General features: G+C 30.8%; 3 protein-coding genes across 4 annotated transcripts; 1 reads left to right on the forward strand and 2 right to left on the reverse strand.

Moving 5' to 3' along the window:
- Nucleotides 1-1839: 1839 nt before the first annotated feature.
- On the forward strand, nt 1840-5816 carry LOC130979684 (glutathione hydrolase 3). Of its 2 annotated transcripts, XM_057903203.1 has the most exons (7): nt 1840-2097; nt 2773-3110; nt 3286-3804; nt 4041-4276; nt 4396-4660; nt 4901-5038; nt 5131-5816. In XM_057903203.1, the coding sequence occupies exons 1-7, from the start codon at nt 1989-1991 to the stop codon at nt 5377-5379; spliced, it is 1854 nt and encodes a 617-aa protein (XP_057759186.1). In that variant the 5' UTR covers nt 1840-1988; the 3' UTR covers nt 5380-5816. The 2 variants fall into 2 exon arrangements, with proteins under 2 accessions (XP_057759186.1, XP_057759187.1); XM_057903204.1 differs by lacking the exon at nt 1840-2097 and having other exon boundaries at nt 2876-3110; nt 3263-3804.
- A 260-nt stretch (nt 5817-6076) lies between these two features.
- Nucleotides 6077-8763, reverse strand: LOC130979686 (AP-4 complex subunit sigma). The gene is made up of 4 exons (XM_057903206.1): nt 8505-8763; nt 6918-7004; nt 6557-6625; nt 6077-6397 (listed from the first exon to the last, which is right to left on the reverse strand). The coding sequence occupies exons 1-4, from the start codon at nt 8643-8645 to the stop codon at nt 6263-6265; spliced, it is 432 nt and encodes a 143-aa protein (XP_057759189.1). The 5' UTR covers nt 8646-8763; the 3' UTR covers nt 6077-6262.
- Nucleotides 8764-9769: 1006 nt separating this feature from the next.
- Nucleotides 9770-15208, reverse strand: LOC130979869 (ATP-dependent 6-phosphofructokinase 3-like). Its single transcript, XM_057903414.1, has 14 exons — nt 14753-15208; nt 14261-14307; nt 14104-14143; nt 13435-13497; nt 13201-13338; nt 12776-12934; nt 12640-12693; nt 12418-12486; nt 12171-12300; nt 11808-12073; nt 11336-11384; nt 11089-11243; nt 10667-10840; nt 9770-10179 (listed from the first exon to the last, which is right to left on the reverse strand). The coding sequence occupies exons 1-14, from the start codon at nt 15005-15007 to the stop codon at nt 10096-10098; spliced, it is 1683 nt and encodes a 560-aa protein (XP_057759397.1). The 5' UTR covers nt 15008-15208; the 3' UTR covers nt 9770-10095.
- Nucleotides 15209-19853: the final 4645 nt, after the last annotated feature.

Below are 19853 nucleotides of genomic sequence, written 5' to 3' on the forward strand. Positions count from 1 at the left end.
ATAACTAATGTAAATACTATTTTGATATTGGTATTTTCTTAACAGTTATATACAGATTTATTATTATTATTATTTTATTTTAAGATTTGTTTACTTGATGATGATGATGTATATTATTACTACTAATTTTATAGGGAGTATTTTTGTCTTTTTATTTTTAGGTATTGTATAGCATTTTTTATGGAAGAATTAAATAAATAAATAAAACATATAGTCTTGACAGTTATTATTTTAAATTTTTTTATTTTATTTAAAATTTTGATAGAAGAGGACATATTGCAATAAAAGATAAAATATATTTATGAATTTATTAATAATAAATATTTAAAAAAATGTATTAAATGATTAATTTTTTAATTTTCTCAATGTGTACATATTTATTTAGTAAATATTGTTTTGATATTGGTATTTTCTTAACAATTATATACGAATTTATTATTTTTGTTAATTAAAAAATTTAAATATATAATTAATTAATAACAATTATATTTTCATATGGATATAAAAAATGTTTAGTATACGAATAATATTTTTTTATATATTTTGTAATTTAATTAATATAATTAATCACTATTTTTTTACTAAAATATTAACATTTTTAAAATGACACAGAATATATTAGAACACATAATAGTATTTGTATTTTATAAATCTACTTGATAATATATGTTTAGGAATTTAAAAATTAACCTCAATTATTTAAATTATACTTATAAATTATAATATAATTTTTATATTAATAGATAGGGACTAACAAATTTTTGTATTGAAATAATATTTGGTCCGGGTGAAGTCCGGGTTCTATACTAGTAGAGAGAAATGAGCGAATAGTAACTATTAAAAGATCTGAGGTGCTTAGTGCTTACCAACCAATAATAGAAAAGAATCTTCAATAAGAAAAGGAAGCGAAATATGACAATGACAACCAGCCACAAAAGAGAAAAGTAGAAAACAAACAAGCCCATATTTATTATTTTTTATTGTTTTTTAGGCACACACGAAACTATGCGATTTTTCACTAAAATAAAATAAAAAAATTTATTATTTTTTAAAATCTTATTTTTTAATTTTAATTTTTAAATATAAAACTCAAATTTTTAAACTATTATCATTGTATATAAAAATACATATAAGTACATAAAAATACAGAGATAACAAGCATGACTTTTTTAATGGTGACAATGACAACTATTTTTATAATCTTCAAAAATATAAAGATGTATGAAAATAAGTCATATTTAATAAAAAAATTTTTTATTATAAATAAAAAATTATTATTTTTTTAATAAAAATATGACTTATTTTTTGAGCCGATAATAATAATTGTCATTATTCATTGTAAAGCTTTAAAATTTGAGTTGGCAAATTTTTTTTAAAATTTAAAGTAGAATTAGCGGAGAATTAGGCGAACTCTATAAATATTATAGAGTTTGTCGGCAAATACGGCAAACTTGTTTTGAATAAAAAAAAATCGTATTTAAAAAATTAAAATTAATAAATAGAATTTTAAAAAATAATAATTTTTTTATTTTATTTTTAAAAAAAATCCCAAAACTATGTGACATTGAAACCTTCTACGCATATAGAATATTTTCGTAGTTTTTACGAAAATATAAACTAATAAATCACCACTGGAATCTTTTTAAACCTTCATTAAAAATAATGATGCAGCATCCAATTATATATTTCTCATGAATGAGTATGAGATGGAAAGAAAAAGCTAAATATAAAGATATTTAAGAGTTTTAACTTTTAAAGCAATTGATATTTTAAATTTTAAAATATCCGTGACTTTAAAATTAAATGTATTTAGACGTAATTTATTTTTAGATTCATGAAATTTTAAATGTACGAAAGAGTTGTAAGATAGTTAGATAGCATGATCAGCTGGGAATTGTGATTTTGAGTTTTTCCAAATCCAACCAACAACCACTGGAGTGTTATATATATAAGCTCTTGTTTTGTTGACCTTTGTTTGCAGTAACAGCATGATGGATTCTTCCCCTTTCTTGGGAACCGATTCTTTCCCCAGTAACAATCTTAGAAAATGCAAGATTCTTCTCACCTTCCTTCTAACCCTTGTGGTCGCTCTCAGCTGTTAGTTCTCTCTCTCTCTCTCTCTCATTTTCCCTATTTTGTTGGAACTTCCACTCTCAGATTGTTGTTGTTGTTTATGTTGTGAATCAATTGTATGGATAAAAAGTTTGATTCTATCATCTGTTTGAAAAAAAGTGTGTGCTGAGTACCCAAATTATATGCAACCGTTCAAAATTTTTTCTTGAATTTCTCATTTTCACTGCTCAGTGCTCACCATATTCATTCATGCCAGGGAAACTCAAAGCAGAATGCTTTTCAAATTGGATTAGATTTTATGAATATTCAGATTAATGATTACTTGCAATCTAGCATAAAATTTAGTTTAGATGCCAGAGACAAAAATAACCCTTAGTTTGTAAAAATTAAGATTCTATGAGATGTATTATGAGTTTAATTTTGTTACATAGTGGGTCCATCACATCCACCTTTTTGGATGACTATTCATGCCATCTGAAAAGTAGTTACAACAACAGGGCATCAAAATTAAATCCACGTTATATACCTAGAAATGTAGTTTTCTCATGCTGCCACCAAAATGACTAAGAATCACAAATAGAAGAGAAGCAGAATCTAGAAAAATGATGTAGATTTGAAAGTGACTGGTATTTTGAACTCTATGCCCTTCGACCAGCTTCAAACTTACTATATTTGCCTAATCACACTATTCTTCTTCAGTTGTTGGGTTTGCATTTAGAGGCAGCATAAATTTTGAGGTTGTACCAAGGTTTGAAAGTTCTAATGAAGGTGCATTAAGAAATCAGGCAGACATTGTTGAATCAGAACATGGAGTTGTTGCAGCCGATGATGCGCGGTGTTCAGAGATTGGTGCTTCAATGCTTAGGCAGGGTGGCCATGCTGTTGATGCAGCAGTGGCAACAGCATTATGCCTTGGTGTTGTTTTCACAGCTTCAAGTGGCATTGGAGGCGGCGCTTTCATGGTTGTCCGGTCTTCTTCAACCTCTCAAGCCCAAGCTTTTGACATGAGAGAAACCGCTCCTTCACATGCTTCAAAGGTTTGAGTTAACTTTTCATGTTAAATGAAATGATTTAGGATACAAAATTGATAAGAATGAAGCAATTGTAGGTTTGCACCTAACCGATGTGCTTCGATTTTGATAATTTTTCTTGCTTATAAATCTGAAAATAGCAACTAATGTTTGTTTAGATATATTAATGTCAACAAAACAGAACATGTATCAGAATAATCCTAAAGCTAAGAGCTCAGGTGCCTTAGCAATGGGAGTTCCTGGCGAGATAGCTGGCCTTCACGCGGCATGGTTAAAGTACGGACGATTGCCATGGAAGACCTTATTCGAACCGGCTATAAAACTCTCTAAAGATGGTTTTCTGGTATCTCCAACTCTTGAAGATTACCTTGCTGATGATTCAGATAAAATATTCAATGATCCTGGTTTAAAAAGCATATATGCACCTAATGGAGTTTTGTTAAAAGAAGGGGAATTGTGTTCTAATGTGGAACTTGGCCGCACCTTAGAGGCAGTCGCAGAACAAGGGCCACAAGCATTCTACAATGGGACTATTGGTAAGAAGTTAGTGAAGGATGTAAGAGAAGGTGGTGGAATTTTAACAATGGAGGATTTAAGAAAATATAAGGTGAAAATAACAGATGCAGTAACTTTGAATATGATGGGATACACAATATATGGAATGCCACCTCCTTCAAGTGGAACACTAGGCCTAGCTTTGGTGAGTACATTACATTCTATCCCTTCATTTGTTTTTAAATGACATTATCCTTTCTTGAATGATTATGGTATAAAACATATGGAAAGAGGCATATATGTTGTATCGGTTCAAGGAACTATTGTTTCTTTTATCTGATTCATATAGCCGACTCCAACTAGTAATACCAGATTTAATTGTTGTTGTTATTGTCATTTTCCACTGTATGATGTTTTATTTTGATTATTGGTATGTTTCAGGTTCTAAACATCTTCAACAGTTATAGAGATCCTGAAGCTGCAAAGGGCGATCTAGGCCTTCATCGATTAATAGAAGCGTTGAAACACATGTATGCTGTCCGAATGAACTTGGGCGATCCGGACTTTGTAGACATCAGTTACACTGAATCTGAAATGCTTTCCCCATCCTTTGCACAAAAAATTCAGCGCAGGATATTTGACAACACTACTTTCCCCTCAGAGTACTACTTGAACAGGTATGAATGTATCCACTTGCCATAGTAATTTGATTGAAAAAAAAACTCTCTTTGCTTGGCATGTTGCATAGTAATGTTGTTGATATGAACAAGGTTTAATCTATAACCATGTCCTGCAGGTGGAGTCCACTTAGAGATCATGGTACAAGCCATTTCTGCATTGTGGATTCTGATAGAAATGCTGTATCAATGACAACAACAGTGAACTCTCATTTTGGAGCTGGAGTTCTTTCTACTTCTACTGGCATTGTGCTCAACAATGAGATGGATGACTTCTCTATACCAACTGATATATCCCCTGATAAACTTCCCCCAGCTCCAACAAATTTTATTGAACCTAAGAAAAGACCTCTGTCTTCCATGACTCCTATTATCATCACAAAGGTATTGCATGCAGCTTGCTTATGATGATTTCTTTTAACAAATGTCTGGATTCTGAAAGAAATGGTTTTTTTTGCAACATAATGATCTTTGCTATACACATATTTTGATATAAATTGTAGCCAGATATGTGGAATCGTTGATATACTAAATTTTCATAAGTAGCAGATATTTTGGAACAGAGAGAGAACACCTTTTCTTCCGGAGTAATGCACTAAGCTTCTTGTTGCTATTCTATGTCAGGATGATCATTTGATTGGGGTAATTGGAGCCAGTGGTGGAATTAACATTATTCCAGCAGTGATTCAAGTGTTCATGAATCACTTCATATTGGGAATGGAACCTTTGGATGCAGTTCAAAGTCCAAGGATCTATCACAAGGTTCCAACTAATAACTAGTCTTTGTTCAAGCATTTCCCTTAACTTCTATGCTCCTTAAGTACAATCTAAATGAATGTTTCATTTTCATGCAGCTAATACCAAATGTAGTTAGGTATGAGAACTTGACTGCTAATGATGGTGATCACATTGAGCTTTTAAAATCAAGTAGGATTTTCCTACAAGAGAGAGGCCATCAATTGAGTGAATCTGGAGCACTAGCTATTACTCAGCTTATTGTTCAAACTACTAAGAGTGAAGACATAAAAAATCTACATAAAAAGAATGGCATTCTAACAGGTGTTAGTGACCCCAGAAAGGGTGGACGTCCTGCAGCTGTTTAATATTTTGATTTTTATCAATTGAGATTGGAATTTAAAAAAAAAAAAGAAAGATTTTTAGCCATGTTGTATAAAATACTTTGTACATATTCAATTCTTGTTTAATTGTTTATTATGGAAAGGTAGATAACTAGAAAAATTTGTCTGTCAAATCTAGCACCACTATAAGCCTTTGTCTTTGTATTTTGTTTCTTTTTTGGTTTCTCACGGTATTTTCCAGTTCAATAAGTCATTGCAGATCAAAACTCCATTTAAGAGTCTACTACTGACCAATGAATGGCTGTATACATAAAATGAAACTTGAATTCTTGACATTTGTTTAAACAGACAAATGAGCTAACCTAATGAACAAGCTTGAGGACACTGCATTTGATGTAACTTCTACAAGTTCTTAATTTCTGATATTAATTCAAAATCATTAAGAGGTAGTTGAATACTAAGTTCATGCCAATTCCACACTAACACATCTTTTATTCTCTGCAAATTCAAAATTATTGCAACTAGATGTCCACTTTGTTCAGTTATGAATTGTGTCATAACTGACCTAATGTCATTGTAACTTCCTTGGTATGGTAGTTCCTACTTAATGATCAAAGAGTGGTTAACTATACTTTCAGAGCATCTAAATCTCCATTAAAGAAGAATTGCCAAAGAATGGTACGCATGGCATCTCGATAAGAATGCAAGAAACATATACATGTGAAGCAAAATTCCAAACAAAATGTTCTTCAGTATGTGTAGTTCTTATTGGTACAAAATCATTCATACAAGAAGGAAAAGAACAAAAACAAACAGAAATATTAATGATGATATTGTACACAGAACAATGACTTTGAAAGTCAATAATCATACAGAAATCATCGGCCATTCTTCTTATTTTTCTACTTCAAGATGCTTTGTCCATCAGCTGAATTGGAGTCAGAATATTTGATTTGCTTGTCTCCACAAGGCAACCATTCATGACCATTTCCTCCAACATAAAATGCGCTTTTTCTAAATGGAACATGATATCTAGTTCACACTGTAAGAAGAAAAGAGACATCGCAACATATTTATTTAATGGGAAATCTACTTTCAGAAAATGGACGAAAATGGCAGAACAATGATTTGTAATGTAGGTTTCAAAGATAAAACTAGGAAACTAAATAACTACAAAAACCCCATAGGCTCCTATTCTTACCACATTGCCGAAATGACGGTCCATGGTTTCAACTAATAGATGTATGAATTCCAAAATAGCAAGCTCGTTCTGCAACAGTATCCATAGAAGAAGATTATGTAATCAAGCATACTTTCAAACTACAGTCTATAACTCTATGTTTTACAGAAAAAGTTGGATATTTTCACAAGATTAATAATTTCCATGTTTTCTTATTTTATTGAAATGCTCTCTCCTCTTCTTTTGGACAAGCAAAATCTTCCTTTATGTTTTGGATGCAGATGACAAAGCAGTGAGTACTTAGTATTACATGATTTGTTATTTTCAAATTCATTCATTCCTCAAACCAAATAAAATAAGACATGGAGAAAAATTTATTTACCTCATCGTCATCAACTCCAACTAAGAAAAACAAAGATGCATAGCGCCTATATACAATTTTGTAGTTGCGGTGCTCAACAAATGAACACTGTCATCAAGAAAATGCATCAATTATACTTTGAACAGCATCAACAGTAAGGTAAGTCAGATATTTGCAATAGACTAAATGCTTGTCAAGACAAATGTAAGCATGTTAGGAGACAGATATTAGTTGTGGAATGCTGTCATATTAGTTAGGCCAATAACCAATTAGAGAGTTTATACCCCTTTAGGAAATTGGTTACTTTTAGTAATGACTGATTCCTATATATAGTAGGTTTTTTTTACAGTATAAGTAGTTGATTCTATTATTAGTATTGTCTGTAATTCGTATTAGGTTTCTGATATTCAATCAATAATTTAAGGTTATTCAGTGTAATATGAATTCTTTCTTCCTCCATCTGCTCTTATTGACCGCTTCTGTCCACAGTTTTGGCTTGTACTCATTACACATAGAAGGCACACTTATACTAGCATGAATTATGTAATAAGTAATTTCAAAACAAAAATATGACGATTTCTAAGATTGATATACTTCAGCTAAAAAGTTAAAAGAATACAATAGATGTATAACACATTGCAGAAAATAAGAGGCTAGAAAAATAAACATACATACTCCTACAATACTGGGCATCCTGGTAACCCAGGCAACTCAATTTAAGCTAATAATTGAAATGCCTTCACCAACTCACAGGAACTTTGTAATGCCTAAATCAGAAATTGCTAAGAAAAATAGCCAAGTGCTTAATTCCTTAGGCATATGATAAGACTCCTCAATGCAGTTGGAGTATGCTAACCACAAAAGTATTAACAATGGTGTATATAATCACAACAAGCTAAGCAAATGCTTCTATGCATAATAGTAATCTAGGCTTCAGAGGCTTGAATATGTCCACATTGGATAGAAATCCTTGCGATATTCGCATATGATGGCAACCGATCTCGGGACAAAATACCTATTAACACACCCTTTGGAACATACAGACTGAAACTGGAGTTTAACTCCTCCACAAAGTCAGAAAGTAAGGATTAACCACTCTCAGATTATTTAGTGGGACCCATACACATTAAAACTTATTGATCAAAACATTACTCTCTCTCACTTTCTTGCTTTACAAACCTTTTCAGTCCTCACTTTAGATGATCAAAATTCAAATCCCAAAAACTACATTTTGATAAGGTTCCATGCTGATACAGATATAACAATGAACTTAACTACATATACCAGAGCACAAATTCTAAAATTTACAACATGCAATTAACACAATGTGTCACAAACAGGCCTTTAAAATCTTATAATGTCAATCCAAATCATCATTATCAATTAATTGAATTTCTTCTTCAAGCATCAGGAAAATCCTATCATAACGAGGCTTAGGCTAGGTTAGATTTCCCTACCCAGCACCTGAATCTAAAAAATTATGAAAACCAACGTAGATCTAAATCAATTATGATCGTGTGTTCTGAGAACTAGATATCGAATTGCTCAGAATGCGATTAAAGTCGGTAAATTTCGATGAGCATGTGAAAGGGGGATTAGGGTTAGTACCTGGTGTTCGTTACGAGCGAGGCATTTGCGAACGATTTCACCTTCAAGGGCTCGTCTTTCTTCGAGAGTGAGGTATTCGTAGTATTGGGCAAGTCGCGTTTGCCCTTGTTTGTTCACCATCAGCACGAATCGGATCCCCATTTTTGTGCACTCTACCTCCTCCTCCTTTCTTCTAAGTTCTTACATACCCTCACTCACCTGACATTTTTATTTTGTTAATACTTTTTATTAACAATTTCTTAAAAAAAAATGTGTGTAGAGCAACAGGGAAGGAACTCAAATTCATATTTTTTATCGAACTTTATCATCAATATAAATTAAATTAAATTTATATTTATCATTTATATAATTAAATTTATTCATAGTTATAATTAAATTATATTCATCTTTATAATAAAATCATATTCATCTTTATAATTACACCAATTAGGTTTCTAAAATTGACAAAATGCACTACGTTAGTTTCTAACCCATTTTTCGTTAACAGCATGATGACATAGTGGTGGACTGTTAGTAACATATGTCACTCTATAATTTAGCCACGTGTAATAATATGATGATGTGTTGACCAATAACACATGTCAAACTTATGTAGACAATTGTGCCATGTGTCACAATACTATTTGGCCACATGACAGTTTGTATCACATGTCACTTATCATTATAGATGTACTAAATTAGTCCTTTATTTTGTATTAAGTGACTCATTTTAGTCTCTAAAATTGAATATCATACATCAAACTAGTCCTTCACCCGTTTTTTTCTCATTTTATTTTTAAAACTCAAAATTCTCAATTTAGATGCACTAATTTCAATTCTATGTTTTCACGTATCGTTTAAATACAAGTGATTTTATAAAAAAAATTTAAAATTTTAGTTTTAATTATATAATTTTTCTATAATAATTTAACATTGATAAATTTTGTAATATATAAATATGTTATTATAAAAAAATTATATGATTAATTAGACACATTTTTTCCATTCTAAAGTGCCTGTTTTCAATCGATTGTGTATCAATTACAATCGATTGAATTTTGAAAAAATCAGAAATTCAATCGATTATTTTGTGCATCCAATTGATTGATTATCTAACAAACACGATTTCACAAATCTATACGAATCAAAAATAAGATTATAATTGATTAGAATTGCTAAAATATTTATTACGATTAATAGAAGATCTAATTTGTTATTGTTTTTATTTTTATTATCAATAAATATGATAGTTGAATGATAAAATAATTTATAAAATAAAAAATAAATTTTATAATTAAATAATATATAAAAAATTAATTTATAATTAAAATTAAATAAAGACCATTTAACGTTTATTAAAAAATTTAAAAAATATGCTGGTATGAAACTATTTAATGGTCCAAACACCTTGCGCCATCTAATCCGGTGCCGCCGGGTATCATCATGTCATGTGCAAGTTTTACAAGTTTCCCATGCGATGGTGCACAAGGATGGGGAATCATTATCATACACGTTTTCTATTTTCTAGAACTCTCAAACTTCCAAAGCTAGACCCTTCTGCAAACATCATCAGTTGAATTCAAACAGCAATAATCACGTTCACGTATCATATCTATTCATCATAACCCTTTTTTCTTTTCTTGTTCCCCTTTCTTCCACGAGTTTGCCAACCACCTTTGCAGCATGTGATGTTCACCTGTTAGATCATGGAAACATTGAATGCCACCAATATCATATACGTCCAATAATATAATTCAAACTCCAAAGTATCCAATCCCACACAAATCACATATATTATTTATTTATTAACATTGTCCTCAATGACGCAATTTTCTACTATATTGCCTACATTATTATAGATATTTGAATTGCCTAATGCCGATAGTGAGCACATAACAACATAATCAAAGCCACTAATATTCGTTTGTGGATACAGCAGACACTCCAATTATTGGCTCACAAGGTACAAGACAGAACCATATAAAGAAAAAAACTGAAATCTTGTTCATGTGAGGCTGATTTTTCCACAGCCATCTTATGGAGTGGAGGGGGCAAAAAAAGAGAAGAAAAAGCTCATATATACTACTAAAAATTAAATGCATATAGCACGGTGAAGGGGTGTGAAGGAATGGTAATATCATCTGGAAAGCATATTGTTAAATACTGCTGATTTCTTTCTTAACCTTCAAGGTATCATCTGAAAGATATCCATTTGGCAACTGGTTTAATGGTTCTTCTTCAACGTTGTCTTCGTTGTGACACTTGTCGCCCAAAAAGCTGGGTTGATTCGTCGAAGATAACAGCCTAGCCCACATTCTATCAGTTATCACTACATGATTCCGGTTCTCATTGATTCTCTGCATAAAAATGAACCCAACAGAGAGTTAGGCCAAAAGACTTCCACAAATTTTGCAACCACAAAATGTAATACTCTTTAGTCTGCTACTATTACTTCCTGAGCAAAAGTTAACTTGCTTTATTTTTTGGTTAGAATGAGAAAACAAATGCAAAGGAGAGAGAGGGAAACAAGCAGCTTCATAAAAATATGAACATATAAAACATTGAAAATGAAAATGGAGAACCAAACGTTCAATGATGGACTTACATAGAAGGGTATATAAGTTTGTCTTCCATTGACAAGTCCACTTGTATAGCCAGTGTAACCTGCCATTGCTCCATGAACAGCACTTTGAGCGAGAAGTGTGCAGTACACATTATCAGAAGCATTGCTTGGAATGGCTCGAATCATGTAAGTTGGATCTGTAAAACAGAAAAGGGAAGGCAATACTCTCAGTGTCATCATTATCTGTAGTGTGTCAATACATAGAATTCTAAGTTCAATCTTCACAAACCTATATATTTGAGAGTTATGGCCATCGTCTTCTCTCTTGCAAAATGATCCTGGAAGAACACAATGCGGAAAATAAGCAGCAGAAAATATATTCACAAAACGTTTGTTGATAGTTAAAGGAAATGGTGAAGAAAGAAATAGACTCTATTTTTTCATGGTCTACCATAAACTAATGAAAGGACATTCTCAGACACTAAGTTCAAAGTAAATTCTTTCGTCTCTTCTACAAAAGATAGACATAGAAATCATCAATTGGAAACTTGAGACAACAGAAAACATTTCCAATTCAGCATGACAGACAAAGAATGTTCTGTTACAACTTCTAGAGAATTCAACCATGCAGACAAATTTATGAATGTGTGAAATAAACAAGGCAATCCACATCTGACAATGTAATTAAGAGGATAATACTACCAAAGATCTCATAGAAGAGAAAATACATCTACTACAGACAAAGCGTATAAAAATCCAACCTTAATCTCTTGGTATATCCACAACCCAACATCTTGAAGAAGCTTGTTTCCTGAAGCATCCTGTTTGTTCATGGTTTGCATTTTCTCAGACATAAGTTCCTGTCCTGCACCTTCGGCAATAACAATAACCATGTGCCCATTTTCTTTAAGTCGTTTCTCTATATATTCAAAAAGTCCACCAGGACCCTCAAGGTAGAATGGTGACTCTGGAATCAAGCAGCAGTCAACATCTCGACTCGCAAGAGTAGCATACATTGCGATAAATCCTGAACCGAGGAAGCAATGTCAAGTTCTTGTGATCATGTTTAATTAGTTGATGAGTGAAGCCACTATTATAACAAACAGGGAAACATAGTAACTTACCACTATAGCGACCCATCAGCTTGACAACCCCTATACCGTTCTCAACACTCTCAGCTTCAACATGTGCTGCATTTATAGCTCGTTGAGCCTCCTCAACAGCAGTGTCGAAGCCAAAGGACTTGTCAATAACCTATTAAGCAGAAGAGAGACATGAGGAAAACAAAGAAATTGCAATTCATATCCTCATCGAATTAATAATTGCATTTTAATCATTTGATATGGAAACTGGAATGTGCAAGATATGTACCGGGATATCATTATCTATAGTCTTGGGGATTCCTACAACTGCAACTTTGAGACCACGCCTTCTAACTTCCTGCATGGATGATCAAAGTTGAATTATTAGAAAATTGCTACTTTATCTTAATACAATTAGCCTCCTAAATCTTTGATCAATATAATCTAAGTAAAAGAACAGTTACATCCCTAAACCCAAAGTCAACAGTCTCATTTTTGAAACCGTATATACCTCAAAAATTGCAGCTGCACCCCTCTGAGTTCCATCTCCTCCAATAATGTAAACCTGAAATTTAGAGAGATATTATTAGTCTGAAGAACACAAAACATATGCACTAGTAAATATAAAGAAATGCAGAGTCTTATACCTGATTGATTCCACGATCTTGTATACTGTCAACTATCTTATTGGTATCATGTCCGCCACGGGATGTACCAAGAACAGTTCCACCACGCTTGTGTATATCATTAACACTTTTAGGAGTTAAATTAATTGTATTGCGAGCATAGAAACCCCTGTATCCTCCCTACAAAACACGATATTTTTGCTCAGTTAGGACGGATGAAAATAACCAAGTATGAAAGCTATTGCTTGTTAGGCAACAAAGAAAGGAGAAAGCAAGGTAATGAAGCATTATACACCCAAATACAGCACAGGAGGGAACTAAAGAAAAACCATAGTACAATTTAATGGGATTTTAACCATTTCACATTTATTATACAAGTCAATAAAGAAAAGGGAAGAGCCAACTATTTAGGAAGGCTGTAAGTAATGCCATAAACATAAACTTACTTCAATTCCAAGTACACTCTTCACACCATACATATGGTGTAAGCCACACACTAGCTCTCTAATGACAGTGTTGAGACCAGGGCATAGTCCCCCGCAAGTGACAATAGCGGCCTTGACTTCATCCGACTCGAAATACACCTGAAAATTTCGATTTTTAAAGGCCATTAGCAATAAGAAAGTACCATACATACCAATCATTATTCCACAAATAAAGCCACACAGCTGGATATATACCTTTTGCCTAGGTCCGGCACGCCTAAAATGCACTCCTCGTTCACTATCTTTGTGAACAACAACCTGTTTAGGATTCAAAAACAGAAATGGAAATGAACAACATGATTTTAGGGATGTCTAAGTTGCAACCAACATTTTAGGCCAGCTTTTCCACAAGAAGGGGGAGCCTTGGAGCCACTGCTGCATTATCTCCTATGACCTCAAGGTCACGGGTTTAAGCAGTAGAAACAGCCACTGATTTAATTATCAGATTAGGCTGCATACATTACACACCCTTTGGGTGCAGTCCTTCCCGGACACTGCGTCAACGCGGGATGCTAGTAAATCGGGATTTTTTTTGCAAACCCCCCCCCCCCCCCCTCTCTCCAAAAAAAAAAATTGACCTTGATAACATGATTTTGGACCACAGTCTTAAACATGCTTCCAACTTAGTCATCGTTTCCATTATTTGGACTGGGGGGGGTCCATATCTGGCATAGGGGGTAACGGTACCGCCACCTTAATATACAAATCAGTATTCAGTTTATTATATTAATGTTCATAGATTCATAGGTGGATTAATTAGGCCAGCGGGTGTTTCGGGTATATGATTAGAACACAATACATGAATTGAAATACATTAAAAAGAGCTGAAAATAATGATGATAATAATTAATAATAATCACAAACCTTCTGCGGAACACTGTCATCGACATGCACGAAATATTGCCTGCAAAAAACAAGTTCAAGACATCAATCATAAAAGAAAGTAAATAATCACAAACAAGAGGTAGCAAAGTAAACGGAAAATTACTCAACACGAACAGAAAAAAAAATTAACACTTACTTAACTACAGAGTAAGCAGGGTTGTCTTGCAAAGGATTCGGGTATGTCTGCAAAAATTAACACCAAAATAGGAAAAATATACCGCTTATCAGCCGCAGGTTTTGAGTTTTGACCCAATTATCGAAGCAGGAAAAAACAATTATTTCACTAAAATTGATACCAAAAATAATAAATAATTCGCAAAAGTATAATTATTAAATTAACACACCAAAAAATAAATAAATAATTGTGGGACCATTAATACATAACTGCAATAAACCACCGAGGCACCGACTGATGCATGAACCAAAAGATTAGTAATAGAGAAATATAATTTTTTCCAAAAAACTATATTTATTTATTTATTTAATAACGACAAAAAAAACTTTGCGAGAAAAGAGCACAAAAAAGGTGAAACAGAGCGGAAAAAAGAAAGCTAAGACACGATGAGTGATCAGCGTAAGGGAAAAGCAGAGTCGAATAGTTCAGAAGAAGAAGAAAACGACGACGTACTGGAAGATCAGAAATATAATCAGTGAAATGCGGAACGTCTTCGAGGATGTAACCTGCGGTGCCGTAAACTATCTTAGGCTTGGGATTGGGAGCTGACGTCATCGCTGATGCTCCCTCGCCACCGATCCACCCGTTACAGTTATTATTGGTCGTAACAGATTCTGTTTTGTTCGCGACGGGAGCGGTTGCGAGGTTGTTATAGTTGTTGAGGGAAGTTGTTTGAGACTTTTTGTTACTAACGGTAACTGAACCCATTCGAAGAAAGGAAGGTAGTTATATCAACGATCGGAGAAGCAGATCAAAGTAAACATATTTATAGTAAACGGAGTTGACCGAAGAAAAAAAAAAACAGAGGGAGTTGATTTTTTTTTTTTGGGAAGGTTGAGGGGTAGTTGAAGTTTTAAGAAGTAAAGAAAAGGGGGTTTGAAGGAGAAACAGGTGGCTGGAACAATGGGGCGAATTCGTGTGGTATTTGAAGGTCTTTCAGGGTCTCTTGTTATGCTTTGGGATCCATGAACAACCTTTTTTCTTTTTATTTTTATTTCAAAATTTGATTTTTCATACACAATATTTTATTCGGTCGATCAATTAGATGATTTGTTAGTTAGGATAATTATTTACACTATCAATATAGATATAAAAAGATAATTATTTTTATTATGTGATGATATATAATTAGATATACTTAAATTAAATTTGTGTTACGTAATTTTAAAAAGACTTATTAAATAAATATCAAGAATTAGATTTATAGATTTGAATTATTTAATAATAAATTAAAAAATTAATCATTTTTATTAAGATAATAATATATCTATCATAAAAATTAAATTCATAAACATTTGAGTAAAAGGATAAGTATGTTTAAGAAATTAGGCAAGTTTTTAGGAAGAAAAGAACAAGTAAATCTCTAAAATATTTATATTAAGCATGTTTCATGGTATGGCTATTCTTTCATCGAATTCAGTTTAATCAACGAATAAATGTGATGGTATACTAAGCGAACATGTCGTTTGCAAATATAGCCATGTGTACGATTATTTAAAGAAATTAGACAAAAGAAATGAGAGAGCTACTCAGATAAAAGACAATGAAAATGTTTTTTTATAAAAATGTTTTTTAATGATTAAAATTTAACATAAACAATCGATTAAATCGTGTTATTTTTATTAAAATTAGGCTAGATAAATTGATTTGATCAAAAAATAGTAAATTAAATTTTAAATTGGTCTAAATTAATATTATTTTTTATAAAAAATAATTACAATATCTTATTATAGAAAATGACTAAAATACTTATATTATATATATTAATTTTGAGAATTCTAAATTTTAATTCTTTATTTTTCTATAGTAGGATTAGGATTTAAAATTTTTAAAATTAATATATATATATATATATATATATATATATATATATAATAAGAGTATTTTAATCATTTTCTATAATAAGGGTATTGTAGTTATTTTTTATAAAAAAATAATATTAATTTAGATGAGTTCAAGATTTGATAACCATTTTTTCGGTTAAATCAAATTATCTAGTTTAATTTTGACAAAAATAATATTATTTAATTGATTATATATATTAAATTTTAATTATTAAAAAACATCTTTAAAAAAAGACGTTTTAGACGTCTTTATCTAAGTGACTCCCAAAAAATAAACAATAAAAAATGGCATATTTAGTAATTATTTTCTCTTTAACAATTTATAAGTTCTTGTAAATTTTTTCAGAAGATACAAATTTCCATATAATCATTTTTTATGTAAAATTGATTATTAAAAAGGATTAGATAATTTAATAAGTTTAACTAAATTATTATCTAATAATTTTTAATTATTAACTTCATATAAAATTAATTATATATAAATTTTTATTTTTTTATCTTTTTTATTTTTTCATAATTTTTTTGTTTTACTTTCTTAAAAAAATAAAATAAAAAAATATAAAACTGTAAAATTATTTAAAAAAAAGGAAAAAAACAGTAACAACAGTAGTAATAAAAAGAATGAGATAGAAAACACATAAAACAGAAGAAAAAACGTAAAAAAAAAAAAAAAGAAAGAATGCAAAGAAAAAAAAAGAAAGTGAATATTTTTACCGATAAAATTGATTTTTGTTAGATTTGGACTAACTTAATTAAATTTAATAATAACAAAATTGTTACTTAAATCAACAAAATTGTTTAAAGAGACAAATAACTTATTTTAACTAAATTATTTTGGATATTAAAGATATTGGTGCTTCACATTTTTTTTTAAATTTCTGCCGATTTAAACTAAACGAGTAGAAAAACAATAATATAATATTTTGTTTAATAATACAGTAATTAAACTATTTTGTTTTCCATCTTTGGGTGCACGACCCGAAGGGGTGGACTTGTTGCCACTTTCTAGAATAAACCTTGGAGATACTTTGATAATATTCTGTGTTGAATTTTCATACACGGTTAAGTGCAAACTCCTCTGTTTTGGGAAAACAGAGCATCCTTTGTCCAATGTTTTACGATGTCTATATAATAAACACAAATTGCCTTTTGAATTTCCGTCAACCATTTGAAGATGTAATACATTAGTTTGTAGAGTAAATACCAATCCGGCTTTTGATAAATTTTTTTTAAAGATGACGAAGTCTTTAAATAAAAAAAAATATATTCTTTTTAATTTTTTATATTTAATTTTATAAAATCGGTTAATTTCTTTATTAATATTAATATAAGAGCTAATTATTTTTATAAAAATAAAAATTAAGAGCCAAAAATAATTTTTTTTTATTAAAGATCTTGTTATCTTTTAAAATAATTATCAATAACTATTTAAAAAAATTTTCTAATTTTTTGTATTAATATAAGTAGCAGCAATGCGATAAGCAACATGACTCGTATCTACAGGAGTCTAATTCGCTCCAACTTAATTGAAGCAAGTTGACAATTCGATTTGCTGCAAATAAGATCAAATTCAAATATTAAATCAATTTTATTTATTTAATTCATATTCTTAATATATATGAATATTCATAAAAATATATATACGTATGATGAGTGAGCAAAAATTTGAACCCAACATTTTTATTTTTTTATACAAATTATTATTGTCATTAAGTAATTCACTTTGTTAACCGTACATAAATAATATTTGATCTTACAAAATATAGAAGGGCTGAATATTTTATTTTCACATATCAGTTAAATAAGGTCAACCTTAGAAATTTAAAGTGTATGTAAGATTTGAATTTAAGAATTTAAATCTACAAATAAAGTTAAAATGGAACTCAAAATATATTATTATATACAAAATTCAAACTTTTAACCAACTAACTAAGCTTGGTAATGAACAAAGAGTCTGACCCCATAATGAAAAAATTTAGGTTGGATTTGTTTATAAAGATAAAGCATTGAGATAAAGACATAAAAATATAAAATTATGTTTAATAAAAAAAACATAAATAAAAATAATATGTTTAAAGAGATTGAATTAGTATATTTTTGTGTCTATAAAAATACAAAGATATCTACAAAAAATACAATTTATTTTTTATTTTTCTTTCATTATTTTTATTAATTTATTATAATTATATTTTTTATTATTATATTTTTTGTCTCAAATATTTTAAATAAAAAAATAAAAATAAATTAAATTTTCATAATTTATTTTAGTTTATCTATTATTCATATTATTTAGTATTTTTATTATCTACCTATACTTTTCCATATAACTATTATTCCCTCCTAAAGAAGAAGTTATGATAGTGATTATATATAGATATAAGAAAATTGAACTTAGAAGATAAGAGAAATGTACAAGTCATTATCTTAAAATCAGATAAACCTAAAGACAATTTATAATTTTAAAATCGCGTATGAAGATAAGTTTATAATATAACTTCATGATATATGTATTATTTTAAATGCATAAATTTAGTATAATTTCTAACTTAATATTTTTTTTACCATTCATGCTAACTCGAGAGATAAAATTCTTGTAAATACACACTCAAAAAAAAAATAATAAACATAAAACATTTAAAATTTGGAATAAAAAAAGCATGACAATTTTGTGTTTTCAATTTGTTTTATCTATAAATTTTATTCAGATGATTATGTAACTCGAAAGAACATAAAATACTTGTGAGTAATTATATTCTTTATTTTATATTTTGATAAACCCATAAATATAAAATATATTCATATATTAGGATGAAAAAATTGAAGTATCAGACAAGATTTTGATCGGACTGATCGGTTCGATTCGGTTAATCAAAAATTGGTTAATTAGTTGGTTCGGTTAACGTCTAAAATCAGTCTATAAAAAATTGGTGAAAAAACAGTCGAATCGGTGGTTAATTGACGAACTAGATGAACTGTCCAGTTTTTTTAAAGGTCTCGTTCTTCCATTCAACATAAACACGGTGTCATTTTGTTTAAAAAAAAACGCCTGAAGACCCCCAAATGCGCTAATCCCCTCTCCCTTCTCCCTTCTCACTCACTCTCATAAGTCTCACTCACCAAAATGGCACAAAATCCCTAATTCTAAAGATGGCAGCTTTGGAGAGCAGCTGAAGAATGAGCGGCGCCCTTGTCACAGCACGGCAGCGGTAGAGGAAGGAGGCAGTGGAACTGTGTTTGAGGATGATGTGCATGGCTTCTTCTCATTGTTGCAGTGTCTCTCACTCTCCGTCTCAGCCGCCGCCACTATTCTTCTCACCGTCTCTGTGCTCGTCGTGAAGCCTGCCTCTGTCCTCGCCGTCGTCGGCCGCCTCTTTTTCGTCGTCAAAAATGCCTCTGTCTCCGAGCTATATCTCTTTCTCTCTCTCTCTTTGTGCAAAGTGTGAACGTACCCGTGCCACCGTGGACTCTTCACCGTCGCCATGAGATCTTCAATTTTCACCATCCTTCAACATCTTCTTAGTGGTCTTCTTTATTTTCACTGATTTTCTCCCTGTTTCACTTTAGTTTTTGATTTGTTTCCTCTATTGTGGAGTCATTGATTATTTGTTAACTTTATTTATTCTGATTTCTGAGTTGCTTCACTTGCTTGTTGCTGATTTTTTTTATTATCAGTTGATAGTGCTATGATGCATTGCTTTACTACATTGTTT

The sequence above is a fragment of the Arachis stenosperma genome, chromosome 5, assembly GCF_014773155.1.
Source record: "Arachis stenosperma cultivar V10309 chromosome 5, arast.V10309.gnm1.PFL2, whole genome shotgun sequence".
In the NCBI taxonomy this organism is placed as follows: domain Eukaryota; kingdom Viridiplantae; phylum Streptophyta; class Magnoliopsida; order Fabales; family Fabaceae; genus Arachis; species Arachis stenosperma.

What these genes read in the sequence shown, in the direction of transcription:
- LOC130979869 (XM_057903414.1), bottom strand. Translation starts at nt 15,007, where the DNA reads ATGGGTTCAGTTACCGTTAGTAACAAAAAGTCTCAAACAACTTCCCTC. An exon ending in GTGCCGGACCTAGGCAAAAG is followed by an intron (nt 13,339 to 13,434) that starts GTATATATCCAG and finishes CGAAATTTTCAG; the next exon opens with GTGTATTTCGAGTCGGATGA. An exon ending in CATAACTCTCAAATATATAG is followed by an intron (nt 11,244 to 11,335) that starts GTTTGTGAAGAT and finishes TCTGTTTTACAG; the next exon opens with ATCCAACTTACATGATTCGA.
- LOC130979684 (XM_057903203.1), top strand. Translation starts at nt 1,989, where the DNA reads ATGATGGATTCTTCCCCTTTCTTGGGAACCGATTCTTTCCCCAGTAAC. An exon ending in GAACACTAGGCCTAGCTTTG is followed by an intron (nt 3,805 to 4,040) that starts GTGAGTACATTA and finishes GGTATGTTTCAG; the next exon opens with GTTCTAAACATCTTCAACAG. An exon ending in CTCCTATTATCATCACAAAG is followed by an intron (nt 4,661 to 4,900) that starts GTATTGCATGCA and finishes ATTCTATGTCAG; the next exon opens with GATGATCATTTGATTGGGGT.
- LOC130979686 (XM_057903206.1), bottom strand. Translation starts at nt 8,645, where the DNA reads ATGGGGATCCGATTCGTGCTGATGGTGAACAAACAAGGGCAAACGCGA. An exon ending in TCGCTCGTAACGAACACCAG is followed by an intron (nt 7,005 to 8,504) that starts GTACTAACCCTA and finishes TCTTGATGACAG; the next exon opens with TGTTCATTTGTTGAGCACCG. An exon ending in TTGGAGTTGATGACGATGAG is followed by an intron (nt 6,626 to 6,917) that starts GTAAATAAATTT and finishes ATACTGTTGCAG; the next exon opens with AACGAGCTTGCTATTTTGGA.